This window comes from Rhinolophus sinicus, chromosome 4 (assembly GCF_057876585.1).
Source record: "Rhinolophus sinicus isolate RSI-liver-muscle chromosome 4, RSI-T2T, whole genome shotgun sequence".
NCBI classification, from domain to species: Eukaryota; Metazoa; Chordata; class Mammalia; order Chiroptera; family Rhinolophidae; genus Rhinolophus; species Rhinolophus sinicus.
The window spans coordinates 23,192,617-23,214,866 of NC_142504.1; the positions used below are offsets into that span (position 1 = coordinate 23,192,617).

The 22,250-nt window shown below is 35.2% G+C and overlaps 1 protein-coding gene across 1 annotated transcript in view; it reads left to right on the plus strand.

Moving 5' to 3' along the window:
* The first annotated feature begins 220 nt into the window (after positions 1-220).
* MEOX2 (mesenchyme homeobox 2) overlaps positions 221-22,250 on the plus strand; it is a 65,339-nt gene continuing 43,309 nt past the window's right edge. The window contains exon 1 of the mRNA XM_019727117.3: positions 221-1,757. Within this exon, the coding sequence (XP_019582676.1) occupies positions 1,244-1,757 (514 nt within the window). The 5' untranslated portion in view covers positions 221-1,243. The remainder of the gene's footprint in view (positions 1,758-22,250) is intronic.

Sequence of the window (22,250 nt, forward strand, 5' to 3'; positions counted from 1 at the left end):
TAAATGGAACCACGACCAGAGCGGGAGAGGGGCAAAGGGGTGCTATTAGCTGATTTATTTTTGACCGGAGAGGGTGGCTTTCTGGAGGTAAATGAGGGGACATGGGCTGGCTCCGAAGGGGAAAGACTGGAACTGTGCGTGCAATATACACATCTCATGTGACCGGGAGGAAATCGCTTTGGAATATTCCTGACCCAGGAACAGTTCTTAGTGGACACGTGACTAGGAAATTCACCGGGACAAGGAAAGCAGGGGACAAGGCATTTGAGGTAAGCAGGGGAGAAGAGACCCCACCTGGCACCGCAGGTTACAATGCCAGAGCCGGGACATCTGCAGCTGTCCTGCCCGGTGCTACCTACCCCCCAATCCCCGCCGCCAATAGATCTCTCCTTTCGGCATTCAGAATGGCTATTTCCCGCCCGCCCGGCACTTCGGATCTGGTGTCCGAACCCATTATCAACGCACCCACAAACACCACCTGCCAAAAGTTAGGCGCGCCACTGCGCCCAGGGCACGAGGAGACGCGAAGCCAAACTAGCTTTCTTTCGTGCTCCTCAAGAGCTAGACGTAACCCTATCTTTCCCGCAGGTGACAGTGTCCAAGTGGCACTGACAAGACACCTTTACTGAGAGAGGTGAGCGGGCTGGGCACCGGGTGTGGCGCTGTGGCTGGCGTGCACCTCCGCGCGCCTCTGCCGCCCGCGCGGGGAGAGGGGAGCCGCTGCCCTCCGCGGTTCGGGGTTGGGCGCCCGGCGCGCCGCTTGCACGCCTGGCGGCCGACAGGGGCGGGCGGGCGTGGACTGGCTGAGCGAGTCCAGCGGGTTAGGAAGTGGAACTGGGAGCGCGTGGCTCAGACTGAGCGGGAGTTTTGGAGGGAGTTTGCATGTGGTCAGCGCTGGGCTCCTAAGCCAGCCCCCAGCTCACATTACACTCTATTTATAACCTCTCAGAGCCGTTTCCCCCTGAAAGCAGTTCTCTGGGACCACCTTCTTTTGGCTTCAACCTCTCCTACTCTTGACATCTGAGTAGCTCAGAGGGAAGCTCCTTCAGGTCAGAGTGTTTATATGTAAAGGAGACTGGCCACTAGGGCTCAGGACCGGGATTATCAGAGCTCTGCAGAAACGCGGGCGGCTATTGCTTTGGGAGGGGGAAAAGTCACACGGTGTCCAGTGAAAAGTGACAGAAGGTGGTGGCGTTTGGAACCGTCGTGAAGTCTTCTGCCTGGAACCCGAGACTTGCATGCTATGGAACACCCGCTCTTTGGCTGCCTGCGCAGCCCTCACGCCACCGCGCAAGGCTTGCACCCGTTCTCCCAGTCCTCTCTCGCCCTCCATGGAAGATCTGACCATATGTCCTATCCCGAGCTGTCCACTTCTTCCTCGTCTTGCATAATCGCGGGATACCCCAACGAGGAGGGCATGTTCGCCAGCCAGCATCACAGGGGCCACCACCACCACCATCACCACCATCACCACCACCACCAGCAGCAGCAGCATCAAGCTCTGCAAACCAACTGGCACCTCCCGCAGATGTCCTCGCCCCCGAGCGCGGCTCGGCACAGTCTCTGCCTCCAGCCGGACTCGGGAGGGCCCCCGGAGATGGGGAGCAGCCCGCCAGTCCTGTGTTCCAATTCTTCCAGCTTGGGCTCCAGCACCCCGACCGGGGCCGCGTGCGCGCCGGGGGACTACGGCCGCCAGGCGCTGTCACCCGCGGAGGCGGAGAAGAGAAGTGGCGGCAAGAGGAAAAGCGATAGCTCAGGTAAGGGCGCGACGGGCACCTTGGGCGAAAGGGGCGGAGAGATGTCCAGGAAGATTCCCTCTCAATAGTGAGGCAGCAGGAAAGATGGTACAGGTCTTGCCCTTTCTGGCTCCCCGCCGCTAAATTCCGTGAGGCTGCTTTGGTCCTGTTATTTGGGGACACGTGTTTCTCCGAGCGCAACACTGTAGCCAACAGCACTAAACTCTCCAAGGTTCAAAGTGGTTTACCAGAGTATTGAGAAAAGAAAAAAAAAAAAAAAGGACAAGTGACAGTATGTGAAATCGATTGAGAAGCGTGACTTTCCCTCTGAGCGATAGTGAGAGGGGTGCAGCCTGGGATGCAGCGTCCGCTGAGCGTGCGTGCGGGTGCCGCTCCTTGACTTTTTCCCTTGCAAATTCCCGACTCTGAGTGGCTCGATTTTTCCCATCGTTAACCGGATTTCCAAATTATTGCACAATATTTGGAACTTGCAATGGAACTTGGCAGAGAGTATGAGAAAAAAAAAAAGTTTATTTATTTATTTATTTTTTATTTCTGATTTCAGAGTACTTTAAATAGCACCTATTCCAAATGGTAAAAATTTCCCTTTCTTGGGGAAGAAGACCTAATGTAGGATTTTAAAGAACGTATCAGAGTATTGTAAATAAAGCCATGCTCAGACTCTTGAGGAAAGACGAGTCTTAATAGTAATTGTATTGGTGTGGTACTAATCTTAAGAGAGAATCTGAATTTCAAAGGTGGAAAGTGATATTCTCTTCCAATTGAGAATTATCGGAGACAAGTCCTGGGAAACAAACAGCAACCCCAATAGTGCAGGTTCGCTGCATCTCTGAGGCTGGTTTTCAAGGTTGCGCGCAGGAGGCGCTCATCAACGTGGGGATCAATTGAATAGCCACGTAAAAGGGGAACCTTGCTGAACGCGGATGCTTGAAGGCACAGTCGCTAAGGAAACTGTAGCAATCCAGAGAAACTAAAGTTTTCCAGGCTACTTCCGACAAGCCCTTACCTAGGTGTATCATTATGAAATTGTCAAAAGATGCTTTACAATTAAGGGGGTTCTGAGTTTTCTTCTGCAGCTATAGCGCAACCTGAGTTCCGTCTTTTTGGAAGGTGTCATTTGTTTAATCTAGTATTTACATAGTTTTCTACCTTTGCGGAATTGATTTAACAGTCCTAGAAGGTAATTCCAGATATTGGTTTGAAGGATTGACGACATGTTGATGCTTTTTAATTCTTTAGGTACGATTCCTCATTAAATGGCAATGATTGAGCCGCACATTTCAGGTTCCTTTGCAGCAATGCTATCAGTTGTTCCTCAGCGTTAGTTATGGGAAATCTAACTTTTACTTTCCAAGGTCAAGGGTGAACTTTTAATGCTTGACTCGCAAATTAGCTTATATCTAAGAAAGTTACCAGCAGTATCACTCATATTTAATGGTTTTTACTAACCATAAGTAAAACTCTTAAGACAAAGTTGAAAGGTTAATCATAGCAAGCAATTTTCCTTCTTTATTAGAAAATAAGTCAATTTTAGAACGCAGTGATCCTTTCATAGACTCAGAATTTGATATCAATGAAACTGTTTTTGGAAAAAGATCCGAGTTCGGATTGGTCAGTGCACTTTTGCAATTATCAAGAAGCTCTTACTGTTCATTTTACTTTCTGCAATGAGAAATCTGTGTGATGGATTGTTCCTTCTGCGTCCTGAACTGCACCACTGTACCTAAGTTTCTTAGGGAAAACTGAATTTTCATATAGACACATGTTATTTTGGTTGGGAGGAAACAGAAAAAGTGGGATCTACGAACTGGTTCCCTTAAATTATTTTAATAACAACTTTCTTAAGAACATTGGTTATATCAATAGTTTTACTCTCCTTTGGTGGGACAAATTAATATAACAACAAATATAACAATTAATAATTAGAGTACTGGAAAAATAAACAAACACAAAAGTTTGCATCAGCTACATAAAATATTAAGATTACATCTTAAGTGGGAAATACAATTAGTTATCACCAAGGATAGAATCACTGGGGAGGAAGAATGAGTGTTTTCTTTGATGAGATATTTTGAAAGAAATTTTGACTAAAAGGAAACATCACAATAGTGTCTAGTTAAAAATATGTATAAAGTAAAAATATGTCTAGTTAGTGAAAATAACATTTAATTTGCAATTTCATTATTTGAGTTAATTAATATTTGTTGGATCTTTAGATAGATTTAAATTCAAGATATCTTTCTGCTGTGATGATATTACATTTGGTGTTCCATAATTTATGTTCACAGTTATTACATTTTATAGCAATATTAAGGCATCTTGATCTCACAGAAATGAAAGCAATGTAGAAATTCACTGTAATTCTGATATATTGTTACGCATAAGTCTCATTGCTTATAGCAGTTTTAATATTTCAATATTTCCACAAAACAAAATTAATTTCTGAACTCTTGAAATTTTAAAATTGTATTACAGGAAAGTTGCATCTTGTTAGTAGAGAACATTTTTATTTTGTTAGGCAGTTTGTAATTACTATATATTTATAGTTCAGAGTAAAGGTAGTACATAAATCCAGGGCAAAGTCGGAACCAAAATTTTGTATCCTTGCATCTAATACCCATATTGTATGTATGTGTATATGTGCATGACTATGTAGAATTTTAATAGAATTTTAAGCAGCAAAAAAATATTGAAAAACAACCCAAACATTAAACATGGTAATGATGCTAAAACTACAATCTGTAACATTTTTCAGCGTGCATTCAAATGCATTTTCCGCCACACACATTCACAACTCAAGAAGCTTAAGCATCTAGAAACAAATATTTATGGACTTTATGCTTCCATTATGGTTTATTGACAGTTGAAAATGACCAAGTTTAATACAAAAGCACACCGTTATTTTTTATATGTGTTAAACATTTTTGCAACTTTGAACCTGCTATGCTTTCCAGTGCTACTGGCAAAGCCAACATCTGCCACATCTTCAAAGGAACTCTTAAAAATCAAAACTTTACAACTGTACTTAAAGCAATCTATACAAAGCAGGTGATTCTGAAAAAAAGTCTATAAATAGGGTGAATTACATTACTTCAATTACATTTGATTGTTCGCCAAACAATGTAGTAATAGGTATAAAACACTCACTTTCAGTCAAAATAACCAAAATAGATTAATCAATCTAACTTTAATTTTTATGCAAGTAATATACAGTATAAACATGTAAATATTTTCTATCCAAATTAATTGAATGAATATAAGTACATAGTTTACACAAAATGAAAATTATACAAAAAAGGAAATGATTTGAGAGGTGGGTTTTACAAGGTTTTGAATCATAGTTGATTCTTGTAAAATTGCAAATATTTTATTTATAGCTACAAGATCATAAAATATTTACTGTAAAATTATGTCTGTCTATATATCTGGCTAAGCAGAATGACAAGAAAGACATTAATAAGCTGGAAACTTATTAAGCTCACCAACCCTAACTCTAGTATTATAGTGTACTTTTTCTAGATATTTCAATCATCATCTTTTCTAAAATAAAAAAACCACTTTGTTATTCATCTTTGTGTTACTGGATTATGGTTTTTCAACATTTGCTTTAGAATTTTTTAAAGTCTATTAGATCTTGATTATTATAGGATAATATGGGACAAAATAAGGTCTCAAATTTATGAAATAAAAAATACAATTTTCATTCTTTTTCTTGATATGGTAGATTAATTTTAGGTGTGAACATATTTAAATGGTGACCTGACCCCCCCACCCCCAAAAAAATCTAAGTACCATTAACCTACATGAGTGTTCTCAAATGATTACATTCAAAGGTCAAGAGCACCAATATCTTTAGAATTAAGGTGCTTTATTGTTGAAAGTCAGCAATGAATGGAAGAAAGAATGCAAATAAAAATAAAAATACTCTCAAGTTTTGTGTAAATACCTTTATTTATACTTTATTTGAAAAGGAAAAGCATTATATGCAAGGTATGGCACCTCTAAAACTTTCATTTGGGTTAAAAACCCAGTACTAAATATTTAAAATTTTAATTTTTGTGTACAGTAATTATCACTGGAAACTAATAAGTTAGCACTCTGTATGCCGATCTGAACTAAAAAATGTAAAATATATATTTTAAGCATTGCCACGTTTTCCCTCTGTGTTTAAAAACATAGACCCTGCATCACAGCGTTGGAATTTGTAGTAACTTACAATATTTGTTGTAAGACCTAAAGAGTCTAAGAAATTAATTTTAAACAAAAAAGAAATAGCAAATGGATCAACCTCTTCCCTTAGATTCAGGGAAATTTGGGAGACTAATTCCATATTTATTAGAATTATTATTTTTTTATTTGAGAAATAACCTATGGATTAATTAATAGCTGAATTATGTAGGAAATCCCCACATCTAACTCTATTTCATATACCTGGCCTGGTAATGGTGCCAATTTTATTCATTTACTATGTTAAAATATATGTGTGTTAGGCAATTTTATTCGTTTACTATATTAAAAATGGCAGCCAGAAACACAAAACAAAGATATGAAGCCTTTCAGATTTTGATTTCAAATGAGAAAAACTGACATAGTACAACAATATATTTTAGTTTTAGATCATGTTCAGCTCAATAATTCATTTCTAAAATTTCAGAGCATGTCTCTTTTCCAAGCGTTGCTATAATGATTAGAAACATCTATGAATGATAAATGCTAAGGATAGAAAACATATTAGAAAATAAAATACACACAGGAATTCCTTAATTAGTATTTGTTGAGTTAATAGCTGTGGATAATTTATCTCTGTCAAGTTTTCTGTATTTTTGCCATATTATTTTTAAAGTACTATAATATTCTGTGGAGAAAATAAATTAGCACATGAAGTGAGAGTATCAGGAGTAGCATTTTCCCCCCTTTGATTGTAATCATAAAATAAGAAGGATTAATTCCTGAGTGGCCAGTTAAATTACATTTCCTGGGTTATAGTACTGGTGACTGATTCCAGAGGTGGTGGTGTAGGGGAGGTGGGGTGGTGAAACACAACCAAGAGGAAAGTCCAAAAATCAGAAATTGAAATAGATATGATATATTTTATATTTAACATATTTAAGCAATAAAACACATTTTATTGTCACAACTTATTTCTCTATATTACGTGTTTTAGCCATTAATATGGTTTAGGTATCAATAATAAGCTTTTTGTTAAGGTTGCAAAGGAAATAAGCACTAACATTTTTCCTATTTTTTTAATGATGCTCTTATGACTATTTCTTAGAATAACTGTATTAAACTGAAACCTCCAAGTAGACATGGAGTAACACAATAAAGAAAAGTTGGTTGCAATACTCTCTACACTATTCCTAAATCATAGACATTGGTGTGGTTCAAAATCCAGCTGGAGAACACCTTGCAGAATATTTTATTTCGCTTATTGAGTAAAACAATGGTAGAAGTTATGTGGGCCTTCAATTTGCATTACCTATGTTGAGGCAGAATTACTAATAATTTAAATCTGATGATCTTTTCTCTAATGGTTTTCCACGTACATTATGAAAGTGTAGGGGATTTATTTTCACTTTAAGAAAGTTGTGCTAGATTGCATTTTTATGATACAAAATAATAATATATCTATTGATTTATTTGTGTGCATTCCAGACTGTTTTTATATTTCAGAATATTTCTATTTAAAGCCTTTAATATATTTATTACTAAATTCACAGAAAGTTACTTGGTAAGAGTATGCATTCACATGTGATTGAATGGGTCAATTATTATTTTTCCTCTATATTTGGCATTTTAAATATACAATAAAAAAGTAAGCCATTATTCATGAAACCTTCATTTATAATGTTACATTTTCCACAGCAATATAATATTTCTGAATCTATATACATTATAAATGTCTGTGAATTTGGTACTGTGTATTGGAATATTGGTTTTCATAGAACTCTGAAAATATTTTATGATGTATTCTTTGGTCGCTTACATGTGCGTATGAACAAGAATAATCAGGTAAAATCTGTATTATATGTATACGTTCATTCTTGGAAAGGGTTTGTATGAGAGGAAAATTCTTTAAAAAATAATCACTTTGCTCTCTCTATAGTACATAGATTTAAAATTAATAAATTGGAACTTTAGCTTATATGATATTACTACACTATTAAAAGTCAGCATTTTCTTAAAAGTCTAATGATTCTAAATATTTGTGTGTGTTGGTGACTTAATTCTCATATCCTTGGAGTTTTCACTTTTACTGCAAATATAACTAAGTTTGCTAGGTAATACTCATAGTGGTAAGAATGTTAGGGTTTTAATTAAAGATTTAAATTAAAAAATTATTTATCTTAAAATTTTATAGAATAAATTCAATTCAAATGTTTCAAATGTATTTAAATATCCTGTTGGGCTTTGTTTTCTTTCTAAGATTTCTTTCTAAGATGTTATAGATAGGCTATGCTGATTGAAATTTTGAGTTTCAGATGTTTGTTTTCCATAGTTTTTAGTTTCTACTGTGTTTTAGTAGAAAGGCTAATGGCAAAAGGAAAACACGTAGAGTGCTGAATTAATGAGGACATGGCAGCTTTAAAATAATCAATTTATGTAAAGAGATACCTACACACCAGTAGATAGAATTCCAAATTTAATTACTTGATCACAGGCCACCTGAGCTAGAGCATCCACATTCAACACTGTAATATGATGTTAAATGTTCGTTCCAGTTACAAAATACAATATTAGGCTTGAAGCATACACAGCTGTGTGGAGTTCAACAGGCTGAAACTGGTAATCAATGATAATCATTAAAGCCAAATATGTCAACTCCCCAGCAGGTTTTTTTCCCTTCTAACTCATTATTCTCCACATACTTCAAGAGATTTCCATTATACTACAAGAAAAAAAAGAAAAAAAAAAAAAAAAAGAAAAAAAACACCAAAAAACTCCAGTTATCTTACATGACTATGGGCAAGAAAATGAGTAAGATGAAGTCATCTCTCTCTCAGGCTCTGCGGAAACCTAGAGGCGGGTCCAGCTTAGGTTGGTGGATGCCAGTAGAATTTTAAAGGCCTGGAATTTTACTCTCTGAAAATATAGGCTTAAAGCTTTGCCAGAAATGACACCCAAATAAAAACTTATTTTTGCAAAGCGATAGTTATTTGCAAATGTAGTGGTGAAATGTATTCAGTGTCTGTAGAGATGGCTTCTTATACTGTCTGGACTGTACAGTAAACTTTTGGATGATTTTTCTTAGCCTCCTGAAAAACCAGCAAGCTAAACTGAGGTGTATTCTTGTTAGTTGAAATAAAATAAAATGGGCAATGACTTATAAGATGAACAATGAATACCAAATAATTTTCACAAAAGATTGCTTTTATTTTGATAGCAAAAATGTGTAGTTCAGTAAAATGGAATTGTGCCATCAAAAATTTACTGGGAACTAAATAGATAAAATGTAGTTTTGATTTTGAAGGAAACCAGTAATTTGGCAAATGGCTTTCACATTTTAAGAGTCAACTAAAGTTAGTCCTAACTTTAGTACTAACTTGAAATTAAGTGAAATCTGTCCTTATTTAATAATTTTCAAAAGGAAAATGAGCTCACAATATGTTTACTGCTTTTCATATTTAAAGTCTCTGCAACTACAAGTGTAAACTACATTTACTTCAGAGCTTTCTTTCTTATTTGAAATATAAACGAGTCTGACTGCATTAAACTAGACAGCATCTAGATATAAACTATTGAGACAGATTGAAATGACAGGAAAGCCAGAGGTTAGGCATCCAAATCTGGGAGCCTGCTGCCGTCCACATTTCCAGGATTACCACCGTTTGCATGTCTACCTTCAAAATTCAGGGAATTATAGATATCTTTTCTTCTAGAACTACTCTTTGCTCCTGGAAATAGAGCTTTACCAAATTTATTCTTGGATACCCAGATATTTGGGAAAATAAAAAGAAGCATCAACACTATTTTTTTTTTTTTTTTTTTTTTTCATATTTAGTAGTTACTTGATAAATCTTAAAGGATTTATCTTATTTCTTAATCATCCTATCAGGGAAGGAAATAGGTGGCACAGTCAAAGGGATAATTGAAGAGAGTTTGATGATTACTATTTGGTGGTAGGCAGTATGTAGGAAGCAACAGGAAATGGTGAATCACCCAGGGCCTGGCCACAACTGGAAAACATTAGTGCCCCTAAACCTGAAGGAGCTATTACAAGAATCCCGAATCCAGAGAGAGCCTGCAGGATAGAAGCCTGCTGGCAAAGTTGGCCCCTCAGATGGAGTACTGCAGCTGATATTAAATGTCACCCAGAAATCTGTTTGCATGCCTTCTAATCTCCTTGTGTTGCCTCCCATTGGTCAAATGTAATGAGAAGATGAAGCAAAGCACATGGGTCTTGGTGGATGAAATCCATCGAAGTCAACCTAAAGGAACACAGGCCATAGAGGAGAAATGACCAGAGTAGATCTAGCAGAACACATCTAACTCTGTTTCTTACTAGTTGTGATTTAACTTCTCTGTATCTTAGTTTCCTAAAAACTATACTGAATTAATAAACATAAAGCACTTAGAACAATGTCTGGCTCAGTAGGTGTTAATTGTTATTTTTTATCATATATCAATGTAGGTGCAATTAGGTTGTGTGGGTGTGCAGCATCTGAAAGTAATTTTTCTGTCTTATGTTCCTGTATGTGTGTGTGTGTGTGTGTGTGTGTGTGTGTTTTACTACTAATATTGCTATAGGAAATGTCACTTGCCTAAAAGATCGCTAAAGATTTAAAATAATCTGCAGCTGTCCCTCAAAATGTAAGTCGCGTGCCATTTTCCTGAAACGTAGAGTGAGTTCTAGAACAAATATGTGAGAGACTCAAGTTGACTTCCCTTAATCACCGTTGAGATTCCCGTTCTATAGCCTTTTGTGCTTGGGTATCTCCTAACCTTTCTCCAGTGTATCCTCCACTTCTCTATTAAATACCTGTTTTTCAAGAGGAATGTACAGAGGGCCATTTAGTCAAGAGGGAACAATACATAAACCAAAGAGATTTAAATATAATAGTGAAATTTCAGGTCTCTGTTTCAGCTGTTAGCTTGGCAGTTGGGCATAACATTTTTCTGCTGTGTTATAAAGCTTACTGCGGACAAAATTTACATATTGTAGCTCTTTGTTATTTTTGGTGTTCCCATTTAGAGACCCTCTGGCATATCTGCAAATACCACTAAAACTAAAAATGTATATATAAGATGCATAAAACAATTTTAATTTGGTGATAATTTTTTTCAAAGAAAATAATTTGCTGGTTTGTTTGTGTATTTATTTATATTTAATAAATTGTTGAGAATTATTGCTTAGGTTGAAGCCAGAGAAAAAGCAAAACTTGCCCGAATTCTAAGTTCTGAACGATTGGCTAGTTTCACTCTGTTTAGCTTAGTCACCTCTCCTGCACCCACAGTTCAATGTGGGGAATTCAGAAACGTATTGCTGAGAAATTTTAAATTGTTGTACATGATGGTCTGTGGCAGTTGCTTTTGAATAAAGAGTGGAATCAAATACTGTATTAAAATTCTAAAAACCAATTTAACTGTTTCACAGCTATTTAATCCTTCAAATAAGGGAAGTTCAGATAGGTATTAGACGTATCAGGATGATTACTTTGTAAGTTTTAGTCTAATCACTATGCTGCACACCTGAAACTAGTGTAATATTGTATGTCAACTGTAATTGAAAAATAAAAATATATATAAAAAAGCAACAGCTAGTGCTTCTCTGCTAGATAATGGGAGGCTGGGAGAGAATAAGGAGAAGCGTATAGGAAGAACATAACATTTAATGTTTAGCAATAAAGAGCATTGACAAAAAGGTGCCAATTGTATCTTGGATTTCAGGTTTGGCTTAATTTGTTATCTGTTGTTGTTTTTTCTGTTTTTTGTTCTGATGAGTTGTAATCTATAACAGATCATTAGAATCAGAATTATCAAGACACTAGAAGAGTCCCAAGGCATCACCTAGTTCAATGAATGTGTTTCCTAGATGAGAGAAAGCACCCAGAGAAGTTAAGTAATGTCTGTCCATTCAGCCAAGTGGTGGCAGCTGAACTTCCATATCCTCACTTCAGCCTAGTGCCCTTAAAAGGAAAATCTCATAAAATATTTTTAAACCCTAAGTTTTTAGTCTTCCCAATAAAAATAAATTTCAGCATCATTTAAAATGTTGGCTACTGCTTTTGAGTGAATAAAATGCAATTTCACAAAGTGCTTTACTTGGGTGTAAACTATCTCTTTCTGAGTCTGATTTTATGTCAGATTACCTCAGTAATTTTTCTTGTTTTATGAATATGAACACTGTTATACACACTTAGCTTCAATTTTCTTACTTTCTACTGAAGTAGTTCTTGCTAAAGTTTTCTAAATTGAGCTTAACCTATCCTTTTTGTGTTCAAAGTAATGAAGAGCAACAAGTAGACATCTGGCAGCTCTCCCTTGTCTCAAGTCATTAACTATATCTCCATTCTTAGATACATATTGATCTTATTTTTTAACTTAATACAATCTTCTTGCACAAAAGATTCTCAAAAATATTTACGATCGGTCATTTTGCCTTTGCTAACCAGATATGTCTTCCCTGTTTCTCCTGCTCTCCTGCCCACACCAATCTTCCCCACAATGTGTAAACACCAGACCCATCTATTCCTCCCCAGTACAATGAACCATATAACCTCTGGAACACTGACTCTCATGCTAATTCCACATCATTAGTTCTTACTAATCCCTCAAAACACAAAATTAAACATGAAAAATATAGTTCACTCTTCCAATATTTTTTTTCCTTTTTGTCTAAACATAACTTTATTTCCAAAATAATAATCATAAATAATTTGTCTTTTACATAATTTTAAATTACACTCAAAATGCCTTCACATTATTGGTCTCAATTGATTATTTCTTCTTTTCCACTAGATTTATATTCAAGATTCAGCCATGCTGCTTCTTTCTATACAGCTCAGCCCAAATCCATTCCATTCAACATCCTTCTATATTTCCTATTCCTACTTTGATGTCTCTTATACTTAATTTAGATTGCTCCCCAGGACTCCTGATGTATATGTCTTCAAAGTATCTTTATCTCTTTTCAAATGGAATCCTATGTTGAACATAAGATAATATTTTTTGCTATTGTTCATCAATGATATGCCACTAGATTTTACTTGTACTGATTTTTTTGTCCAAATAAATTTGGTTTAACACCAGATACATACATATATATCTCCAGGTATACGTATTCCAGATATATGTATATCCAGATATACGTGTATAATTAAATATAATATGTATTATGTAATACAATGTAATTAAATATATACTGTAATCTCATATATATTATGTACATGATCAGATAGATAAAAAGATATATTTAGACTAGAGCAATGCTTTCCTGGCGAAGGGTTTTTTCATTTAGTTTATGGAACACAATACTAAATCTTAGTTTAAAACAGTGTTCTTATACTTTTTGATGTGGGTACCTAACTAATATATAGTCATAGCTGCATTCAAGGAATTTTCCACAAGATTTTCTGCATCTCCCATTTAGTCAAGAATCCCTAGTGATGTGACACATATTACTTACTATCTAATTTCCTAGCCCTAATAAAAATTTAGGGCTATATATAAATAGGCTTCCATCTACAATCTCCCAACTCAATCATTGAAAGGCTTAGTTGACCAGCTGGGTCAGTTTTGTTGACACTGGTTTTGCTTTCACTTTAACCAGTGTGACTTCAATAAACTTATTTATGTCTCTCCCTTTGTAAAAAACTTTTTATTTTGAGAAAACTGTAAATTCATATGAGTTTGTAAAAAATAACATAGAGAGATCCTATATATTCCTCACCCAGTTTCCTCCAATGGTAATATCTTTCATATTCATAGTACAATAACATAACCAGGAAACTGATATTGATACAATCTAGAAAACTGATAATGATACAATCCACGAACTTTATTCAGAATTCACTAGTTTCACAGGCACCCACGTGTGTGTATGTGTGTGTATTTAGCTCTATGCTACCTGTCGGATATATTTTGTATTTTGATCCCATAACCTGTAATTTTTTTTCTAATATATATTCATTATTTTCATTAAAATCTGGCTATTGACACATTCTCCGGTCAATACCAGCCTACACTAATCATTGCACTTCCCTTACCAAATATATGTGTATATACTGCACAATAATACACTTAAATTTTGCCTCATGGTTCTTTGCTGTTCTTATTTCACATGTCTCTAGGTTTTGGTTTGAATTACATACACTACCACATGAAAAGTCTTCTTTTTATTTTAGTATGGTATCCAGGATTGTGTTAGGTGCACAAGAGTGCTGGGTAAATCCTATTTGTGGCATAGAAAAATTGCTTCACTAATGATGAATGAGTTATCTGTGTCAGGGTTTTTCTGAAACTCTTGGTTCCAGGCTTCTAGTAGGGCAAATTCAGAACATTCTTGGGCAACTCTTAGGAGAGTTTAATGAATATCCAACTTAGGTAATTACCTGTGTTTGTTTCTGAGTTATTTTTATGGATGCTTTCTAAAGTGATAAACCTGTGATTCTGTGGTATATATTTACTATTTATGAATAAATCTGGACAAAAGTAAATACGCATTTATTAAAAATATCATAAATCAGCAAGAAAGTCTACATTTTAAAAGGTAAGGTGTCTGTTTTTTCAACAATTTAGTGATTGTTAAACCCAACTAATGCCTGGAAATGCCTCATTCCATTATTTTTGGCTCAGAAATGAGATTCCATAAATATTCTGTGGAGTTATCCTATGCATTGTTGAGCTTTTGCACATTACAAAGAGTCAGTAATGGTAGTATTTAAAATGCCTGTCTAACAAAACCAAAAAATCAAATTGAACTTGAAATCACTGGGCAATTGGGAAAATATAGAGTATTAATCAATTGGCATTGTACTATCGAATAGTGGCACAAATAGTAGATGATTTGAAAATAAAAATAGATTATTTTCAAAACTTTCAAGTAGATGATTTTTTTAAAAGAGAAATCCCTTTAATGAGGACATTGATACCATGATAACTGATTCAACCCACGAGACTGTGTCTGTATCATTTTGCTTTGAGTAGAAGTGGTTAGCCATATTCAAACAATGGTATGTGATTAGACAATGTGGATCTGAGACACTGACCAGTAACCACATATGAGGGAGCCTGGCTAGTAAGGAAATAGCAATGATAGTGAGGGGTGCACAAGCTAAAAAAGTCATTCCCTTTTGGTTCCGAGCTTAGTTACACATCACATAAATTGTCTGATGCAAGGAAAATTTGCAATAAGCCTACCTGTGCAAGTGAGTTAGAATTTATTTCTGTAAAGAGTTAAAATGAATTCTTATTGCAATACATTTTGACAAGTTTTAAAAATTCTGTTATCCATGACTCTGATACTGATTCTATTTTAACAATTCCTTCAATTCACAGAGAAAAGCAACTTTCTGACACTCCATGCTTCTGGCCTTTTTCATTAATGTGGCATCATAAGGTTACTTTATTCAGACCAGTAACTCTCGATACTGTTGTTACGTTGGAACAATCTGGGCACTCTTTAACAATACCAATGAGTTACAGATTATGATTAAATTATTCTAGAGTAGAGCTGGAGTTTTTAAGATTTTATAATAGAACATTATAGTATTAAAAGGATAGAGAAAATAGTATAATGAACCCTCATGTGCCCATTATGTTCAATATTTGTTAACTCGTGGTCAATCTTAACTCATTATACCATCTTTCTCTTCCCTCACTTTGTCCCAATTATTTGAAAACAAATCTCAAATATCTTATCATTTTATCTGGACATTGGTATTTTTTAAAAGCACCCAAGTGATTCTAAGTACAACATTGAGAACTATCAGTTTAGAAAATTCTTGTTTCTAGGTTGAAACATTCTAAGAAGCAGGGACTCTATATTCTAAACAACTTCACCCTTTTCTTCCCATAGAGAGAAATGTCACAATAAAAAATTACTGATTTACTAGAAATGGCCATTTGTATGTCTGTGTTTATCCCTGAGACCCATTATCCTTTCCTGTGCTGTATAGTACCATAGCCGTTAGCCACAGAGTTCATTTTAACTAAAATTTAAAAATCAGGTTTTCAATATCACTAACCACGTTCCAACTACTCTGTAGTCATATGTAGCCACTTGCTATAGTAAACATGGCAGATATAGAACATTTCCATGTGTTAGAAAGTACCATTGAACAGAGCTTCTACATAAAAGGACAAAGTTTCTTAGTCTTCTCCTACTAAAGAGTCATCAAGGATGGGAACCTCCTTGATTGGAGAAAGAGATTATGAGAATTAAATACCACATGAAGCCAGGAACAGTTACAAATATAACCATAACAGTTGAAGCATATCTGAAAGTAAGAAGCTTTATTTTGCTAAAACTTTTTGGATAAATGTTTGGTTTACTCAACCAAATAGTTACTTAAGTAAAGCACATTCATGGTTTTGAAGAGGCCAAAGTGTATCCTCAAATAATTATTATAAATCTGATATTTGGGCAGTTATCAAAAAGCAAAATCAGAGATATTGAATTATAAATAAAAATTAAAATGAAGTAAAACACAACATAACAGTGGGTACAAATGTAAAAAAAAAAAGTAGAATTTTGGAAGTGGGAAGGCAAACAATGAAAGCATATTAAAAAATGTAAGGTCAACTAGGGAGATTCTTCCAGGCCTCTTGAGGAATAAGGAGGAGATCATTTTTCTGGGAAAGGATGGGGAAGATGCCAGGAATTAGTCTAGATTTTCCAGGGGGAAAGTATGAAAACGTAATAAAATTGGACAGTGGCAATTAATGATTTCATATATATATATATATATACTTTTTTTTTTTTTTTTTTTTTTTAAAGCCTCTTAAAATATTTGGTTTTTTTAAACTCCCTGGTTTGAAGTCCAGAATTGCAAATAAGGTAGTTGACAAACAGAAGAGTCTACTAGGGAAGATTTTTAACTAAGAAGAAAATGAGGATGAAGTATTCATCTTGGCATTAGAAAAGAAGAAATTCATAGAAGAGTGACATATAGGGAGTCTTACGTATGTACTATGAAACATCTGGGCCGGTTTGGCCGTCACCATGCATTACCCAGTTAAGCTGACACAACCACAGTTTTGATTACGTGGGAAGCAGGAGGACTATTCACCAGTGGGTTCATTTTTAGTAGAGATTAACTGGTAATTCATTGATGATTGAACTGCTGGTAATTAACGGGAGAAAAGGCAATATTAACACTGCATATGAAGTTAAGCAAAGATACCACTGGATACATGTGTGTTGGAATTTATGAGTTGAGAGCATACATTAAAGTGTGAAAATGTAGAAAAATGTTAATGATTTCATTCAGGCTATTTTAGAACTACCACTAAAAAACAAATAAATATATTATAGCACTGGATTAGGCCTGTGCAAGTGTCCAGGCATGTCTTATTCTTTTTCAGAGGTTTTAGAACAGAAGCCGGCCAGCCCAAATAAAATTTGCAATAAAGTTTTATCGGCAGTGTAGAAGAAGAGTGAGGAAAACATTTCAGTAGTTTTCAGTAAGTAAAGTTGATGATCTGCTTTTCTATTGAAAATTTGCTCAAAAGGCATTGGTGGCCATTGGTGTGTAAATGTGTGGATGTGGTAATCTATGTTATTCATTTTTTTAAAACTTTAGATGAAGAAATCTTTGTTTTTCTCAATTTAAAAAAAAGTGTGCTTTTTTTCATGGACAGAAAGTAGAGACAAGATCTTATGTATTTATTTTACAGGAACCACTTAGAAGAAATAGTCTGCATATGCAAGGTATCTCTTAAAAAAAGCATCACTAATTAAAGTATGTTCATTAAATAAAGTGGTTAAATGCATGTTAGTACACATGTGACTTCCATATTGAATAGTTTTAACCTGAAAACTCAGGAATTGAGAAAACCAAACTAAACCAATAGGAAATTTAAATACGTTATTCAAAGTGAATAGAATAAAGTGGATCCATAATTTATCTGTGTCGTAAGGAGGTGCTGAATTAGGGAGAGGCTGCTTAACACAAGAGTCATAGGCCGAATATTATTAAGAGCTTTTCTTCATTAGGTAGTTGTACTATTCTCAGGGCAGATATAAATATTCTCGCACATTTTCTCTAAACTTTCTCTCTCTCTCTCTCTCTCTCTCTCTCTCTCTCTCTCTCTCTCTATATATATATATATATATATATATATATGTGTGTATATATATATATATATATACACATATATATGTGTATACATATATATATACATATATATGTGTATACATATATATATATATGTATACATATATACATACATACATATAATCTTTCTCATCTTACATTTTCTAATAGATTTACACTTCGTTTTGAATCACCTATTTATCTTAGGAAATAGCCTTAGTATTTTAGATCAAGTTGAATTCCTTAGAAACACGTAGTTCAGAGAAGAACTATTTAGATAAATGGTAATTAGTGTCAAATTGCAGCCTATCCTTCCCCTGTTCCTGGGCATACACACCAATGCAATAGTATTTCAATGGTATTATAATTCACAAGCTCAGACATAATTCACTGAATGCCTACTATGTGCCAGGGACTTGGTTCTGTGCTGCGAGTACTCTAAGATGAACAGAATACCCTGGAATTTCTGGAAAGGTCCACACCACAGTGGCAAAGACAAAGATGGAAGCAACTGGATGTAACAGTATGATAGAGGATATAATAATGTAGCAAAGGTGATGAATATATACAGAGAAATCCTGGAAAGTTTCAGAAATGATGACACCTGACTCAATTTCTCTCATTTCTTACTTTCCATTCCTAAAGTCATGCATTCATGAAAATCTGTTAGACTGTGACTTGGATCAAATCAACTTTGGAAAAAAAAAAAAGGATCCTTGTTGATATGAAATACGGGGGGGGCGGTTCCCAGAATCGTGCACAACATTTGTTTCTAGGGCATTCTTGTTCAGATCCTCAGCTTTTATGATTTAAGCATTCCTTTGTCTTATGCACCAGCGTTTGTGGGCAGTAATTGATCGTAGGTGGCTAAACTTTGTGATTCAAAAATTTTATTCCCAGGACGTCCTATGATAAAAATAGACGGAAAGGTAAGAGATTTTGCTAGCTGGTAAAATATGCTGTATTAGTTTTGGCATGAAATCAATGTCATCTTGATAAGGCAAGGGAGGATTAGGCCCATGGGAGACATTGTAGAGTACATTTATATAGGCATGACTGTGACGTTATAAACTCTCCCATATTTCAAGTACTGACTTTAGATGAATATTGTGAAACAAGTAAAATGACTTTTCGCCCTTCACCAGTTTCCCTTCTTTGGTCTTCCTGGCATTTCTCTCCATCTTTATCTTGAGAGCTGTTAAGACTTTCCTGCAGGCCTATTCAAGCACATTCACAGAATGTCAGAATTGGAAGGGATTCTAGAATTTATCAAACCCACCCATTCAATCTTAAAGATGAAAAAACTTAGGCTTAGAGAGTGGCACCCCTAAAATAGTGTATGCAGAGCTGGGACTAATACTTTTCAATTCAGTATGTTTCTCTTATTTCCATAATCTGCTGTTTGAGAATGTGATCCCTTTTATTTATTAAGATGTCAGCTGGAATTTTCCTTTTGAGAATTGCTCAACTGGTCACTTTCTACAATAATGGTAAGGATGGCATATAGAGCTACTTCCCTAGACTGGCAGTATTATAATTTAATTACCACAGTGCATTTGATTTGAGTGAATACTGAAGGTTAGTTAGCTGAATTTTTAAAATTTTATTAGGAAGGGAGACAATTTCTGTTGACATGATCCTAATGTTTTGCTTGCAACATTTACTTCCTGGCAGAAGCAATCATGTATTGAAGAGTAACAATTTGGTCCATTCTGGATTTGATACCCATTCTTCAAACTCACTTGGAAAATTTGAACATTAAAAAATATCATATCAGTGATTAATATGACAATTAAATCTACAGTGTTATACTTGAAATTACTCATGATTTGCAGTTTGAGAGTTTGCCTGTATTGCAAGTGCTTCCTCTAAATTCTAGACATCTTATTTGAATCCTTGTGTTTCATCACTTTTGTTTTATTATTCCTTCAATTATTTTCCTAAAGATATTCAGTGTTACCAATTAATTAGTATGCTTTTTTCCCCCTCTTAATTTTGGGTAATGCCAGTTTTCTTTTCTCATTTTCTTTTCTCTGGGTTATTCTGGAAATGTATGTGGAGGAAATCATATCAATTCATAAATTTGACTATAATAAATCACATGGGTTTGATTTGCCAAAATATATAACTTTGTCTTGAACATTTAGAGTGTGGTTAGAAGGAAGCCTGAACTGTAAGAAAAGGTTTTTTTGTGTGTGATGTCCACTTAACTAATAAATCTGTCATCACTGACTGGTTTCCATTTCCTCGGAAATAAACAAATCACTATTAAGTCCTTTGAAGCAGGAGACTGCCAGGAAACACAAAAGTCACTTTTGCTTCATCCTCCAAGATAAAGTATTTAATAAGTGGAAATGAGATGCAACAGAAGGAGCCGTGGGGTCTTTACACCTGCTAGAAAGTCCAGCAGCTCTCCACAGAGCAGGAATTCAAACAAACCTCAAACCTTGACGTTCAGCAAGAGTGCGGAGAGGAAGCCAAGAATAAACTCTGCAGGGCCCTTGGAAATTTCTTAAGTAGAAAGCCTGAATTGTGGGAACATAGGAAATTTTAAGAGGAAAGGTTAAGAATCTGGAGGTCTGTACCTCCCAACTGAATTAGCTCTCTATAGTTACTTTGTCTTTAGATTATTTTATATTCTACTTTAAATCAAATGGTAATTGATCCTTTATAAGAACTTTTATTAGAAAGGCATGGTCTTGTTTAAGGAGTAAACATCATTGATTGGTGAGGGCTTCTTTGTTTGTTTGTTTGCTTATTTAATCTCCTAGAATTTCAGATTTATGTCTTGTTTTTATGTATATCAATCAAAATAAATGAGCTCCTTTAAAGTAAATTCCCATCCATTCTAATTAGCAATCCACTAGGAAAATACAAGTTCACATAAAAGGCAGGGCAAAAATTGAGAAGCCAAATGCCAAAACTCCTTAGAAAGACCAAACATCAAATAAGGTACAAAGGAAATAAATAGATATTAAAATGAAAACTGAAAGTGTACCCCAAAATGAAATTTCTGTTTTTCTTACACTTGGTTTACACCCTTTATTTTTGATTAAGGAATATATTTGTCTCAATAACAGAGCTAATCTCTCTTAACCTGTCTCCTTTATCTGCAGTGATTTTCTCTTCGAGCATCAATAACTGTGGTTAGTATTGTTTTAACAATCATAATGTTAAAAGAAAAAAATATCCAAACGCTCGAGCTGAACTAAAATTTTTATTTGAACGGAAATTTTTCTTTATCTCAAGATTTGATAAACTTCCTAACTCAGGTATATATTTTTTCAAGTAGATGATGTTGAAAGGACCAGGAGTGTAACTGGAGAGCTCAAGACAGCAAGTTATTTTATGTCTGCCAGTGGCTCAGTGAGCAGTCATGCCATTACTGTACTCATGCTTCTCATTGCCTGCCCTACACTAGTCCGTCCTCATTTCAAGGATGCCTGCACGGTGCAGTGATTTATAATAGTTCTGTCTTCAGAAAGTTTGCATATTCATTTTTTCTTTGAAAAACAAATTTAGTGCTATGCCAATCAGATATTTTCAAGATGATTGTAGAAATTTCTCTTGCTTGACAGTAACAGATTTGGCCACAAAATGAGCGTTATTTCATTTCATCATTTTGAACCTTGAATCTTTCTACTCATCAACTTTCTTATCAATAAATGTATAATTATATTGGTTTTCAGATTCCTGATACTTTTCAACAAAATACAGTTTGTGGCTGTGAAAGAGAATCACACCCGTATGCTCTGGATGGCTTTCGTAATTGGGAACTATCATGGGAAAGTTGATATCTTATCCACAAGTATAGCTTTGGTTATTTACAGATGTGGGACTGACTTCTATGCTCGTATATTGGGGCCGCAAATAATTTACGTCTCTGAATTATTCGATAAAACGGTATATAGGCCTTTTAATTCTAGGGCTTCTGTTCTCAAAGTATTGATAATACTTTAGACTTTGACCTCTAGAATATGAAGAATTCATTGTCTCTTAGGCTATTACATTCTAATTATGGGAAATACTGATGGTTTAAAGGATCTGTGCTTTTAAATTTTCATATGTACTACATTCAATCGTAAATCTTTGGGGTAGTTTCATTCTTTATAAATCTCAGGATGAAATACAATATATTACCAAAAATACTCTCAGTCACGGCACTGCATGGATATTAAAGAGGATGTGGAAAAAGTTTGAAGGAATGGGGGCTTGCTTCATTGTTCTAAGCCAAAAA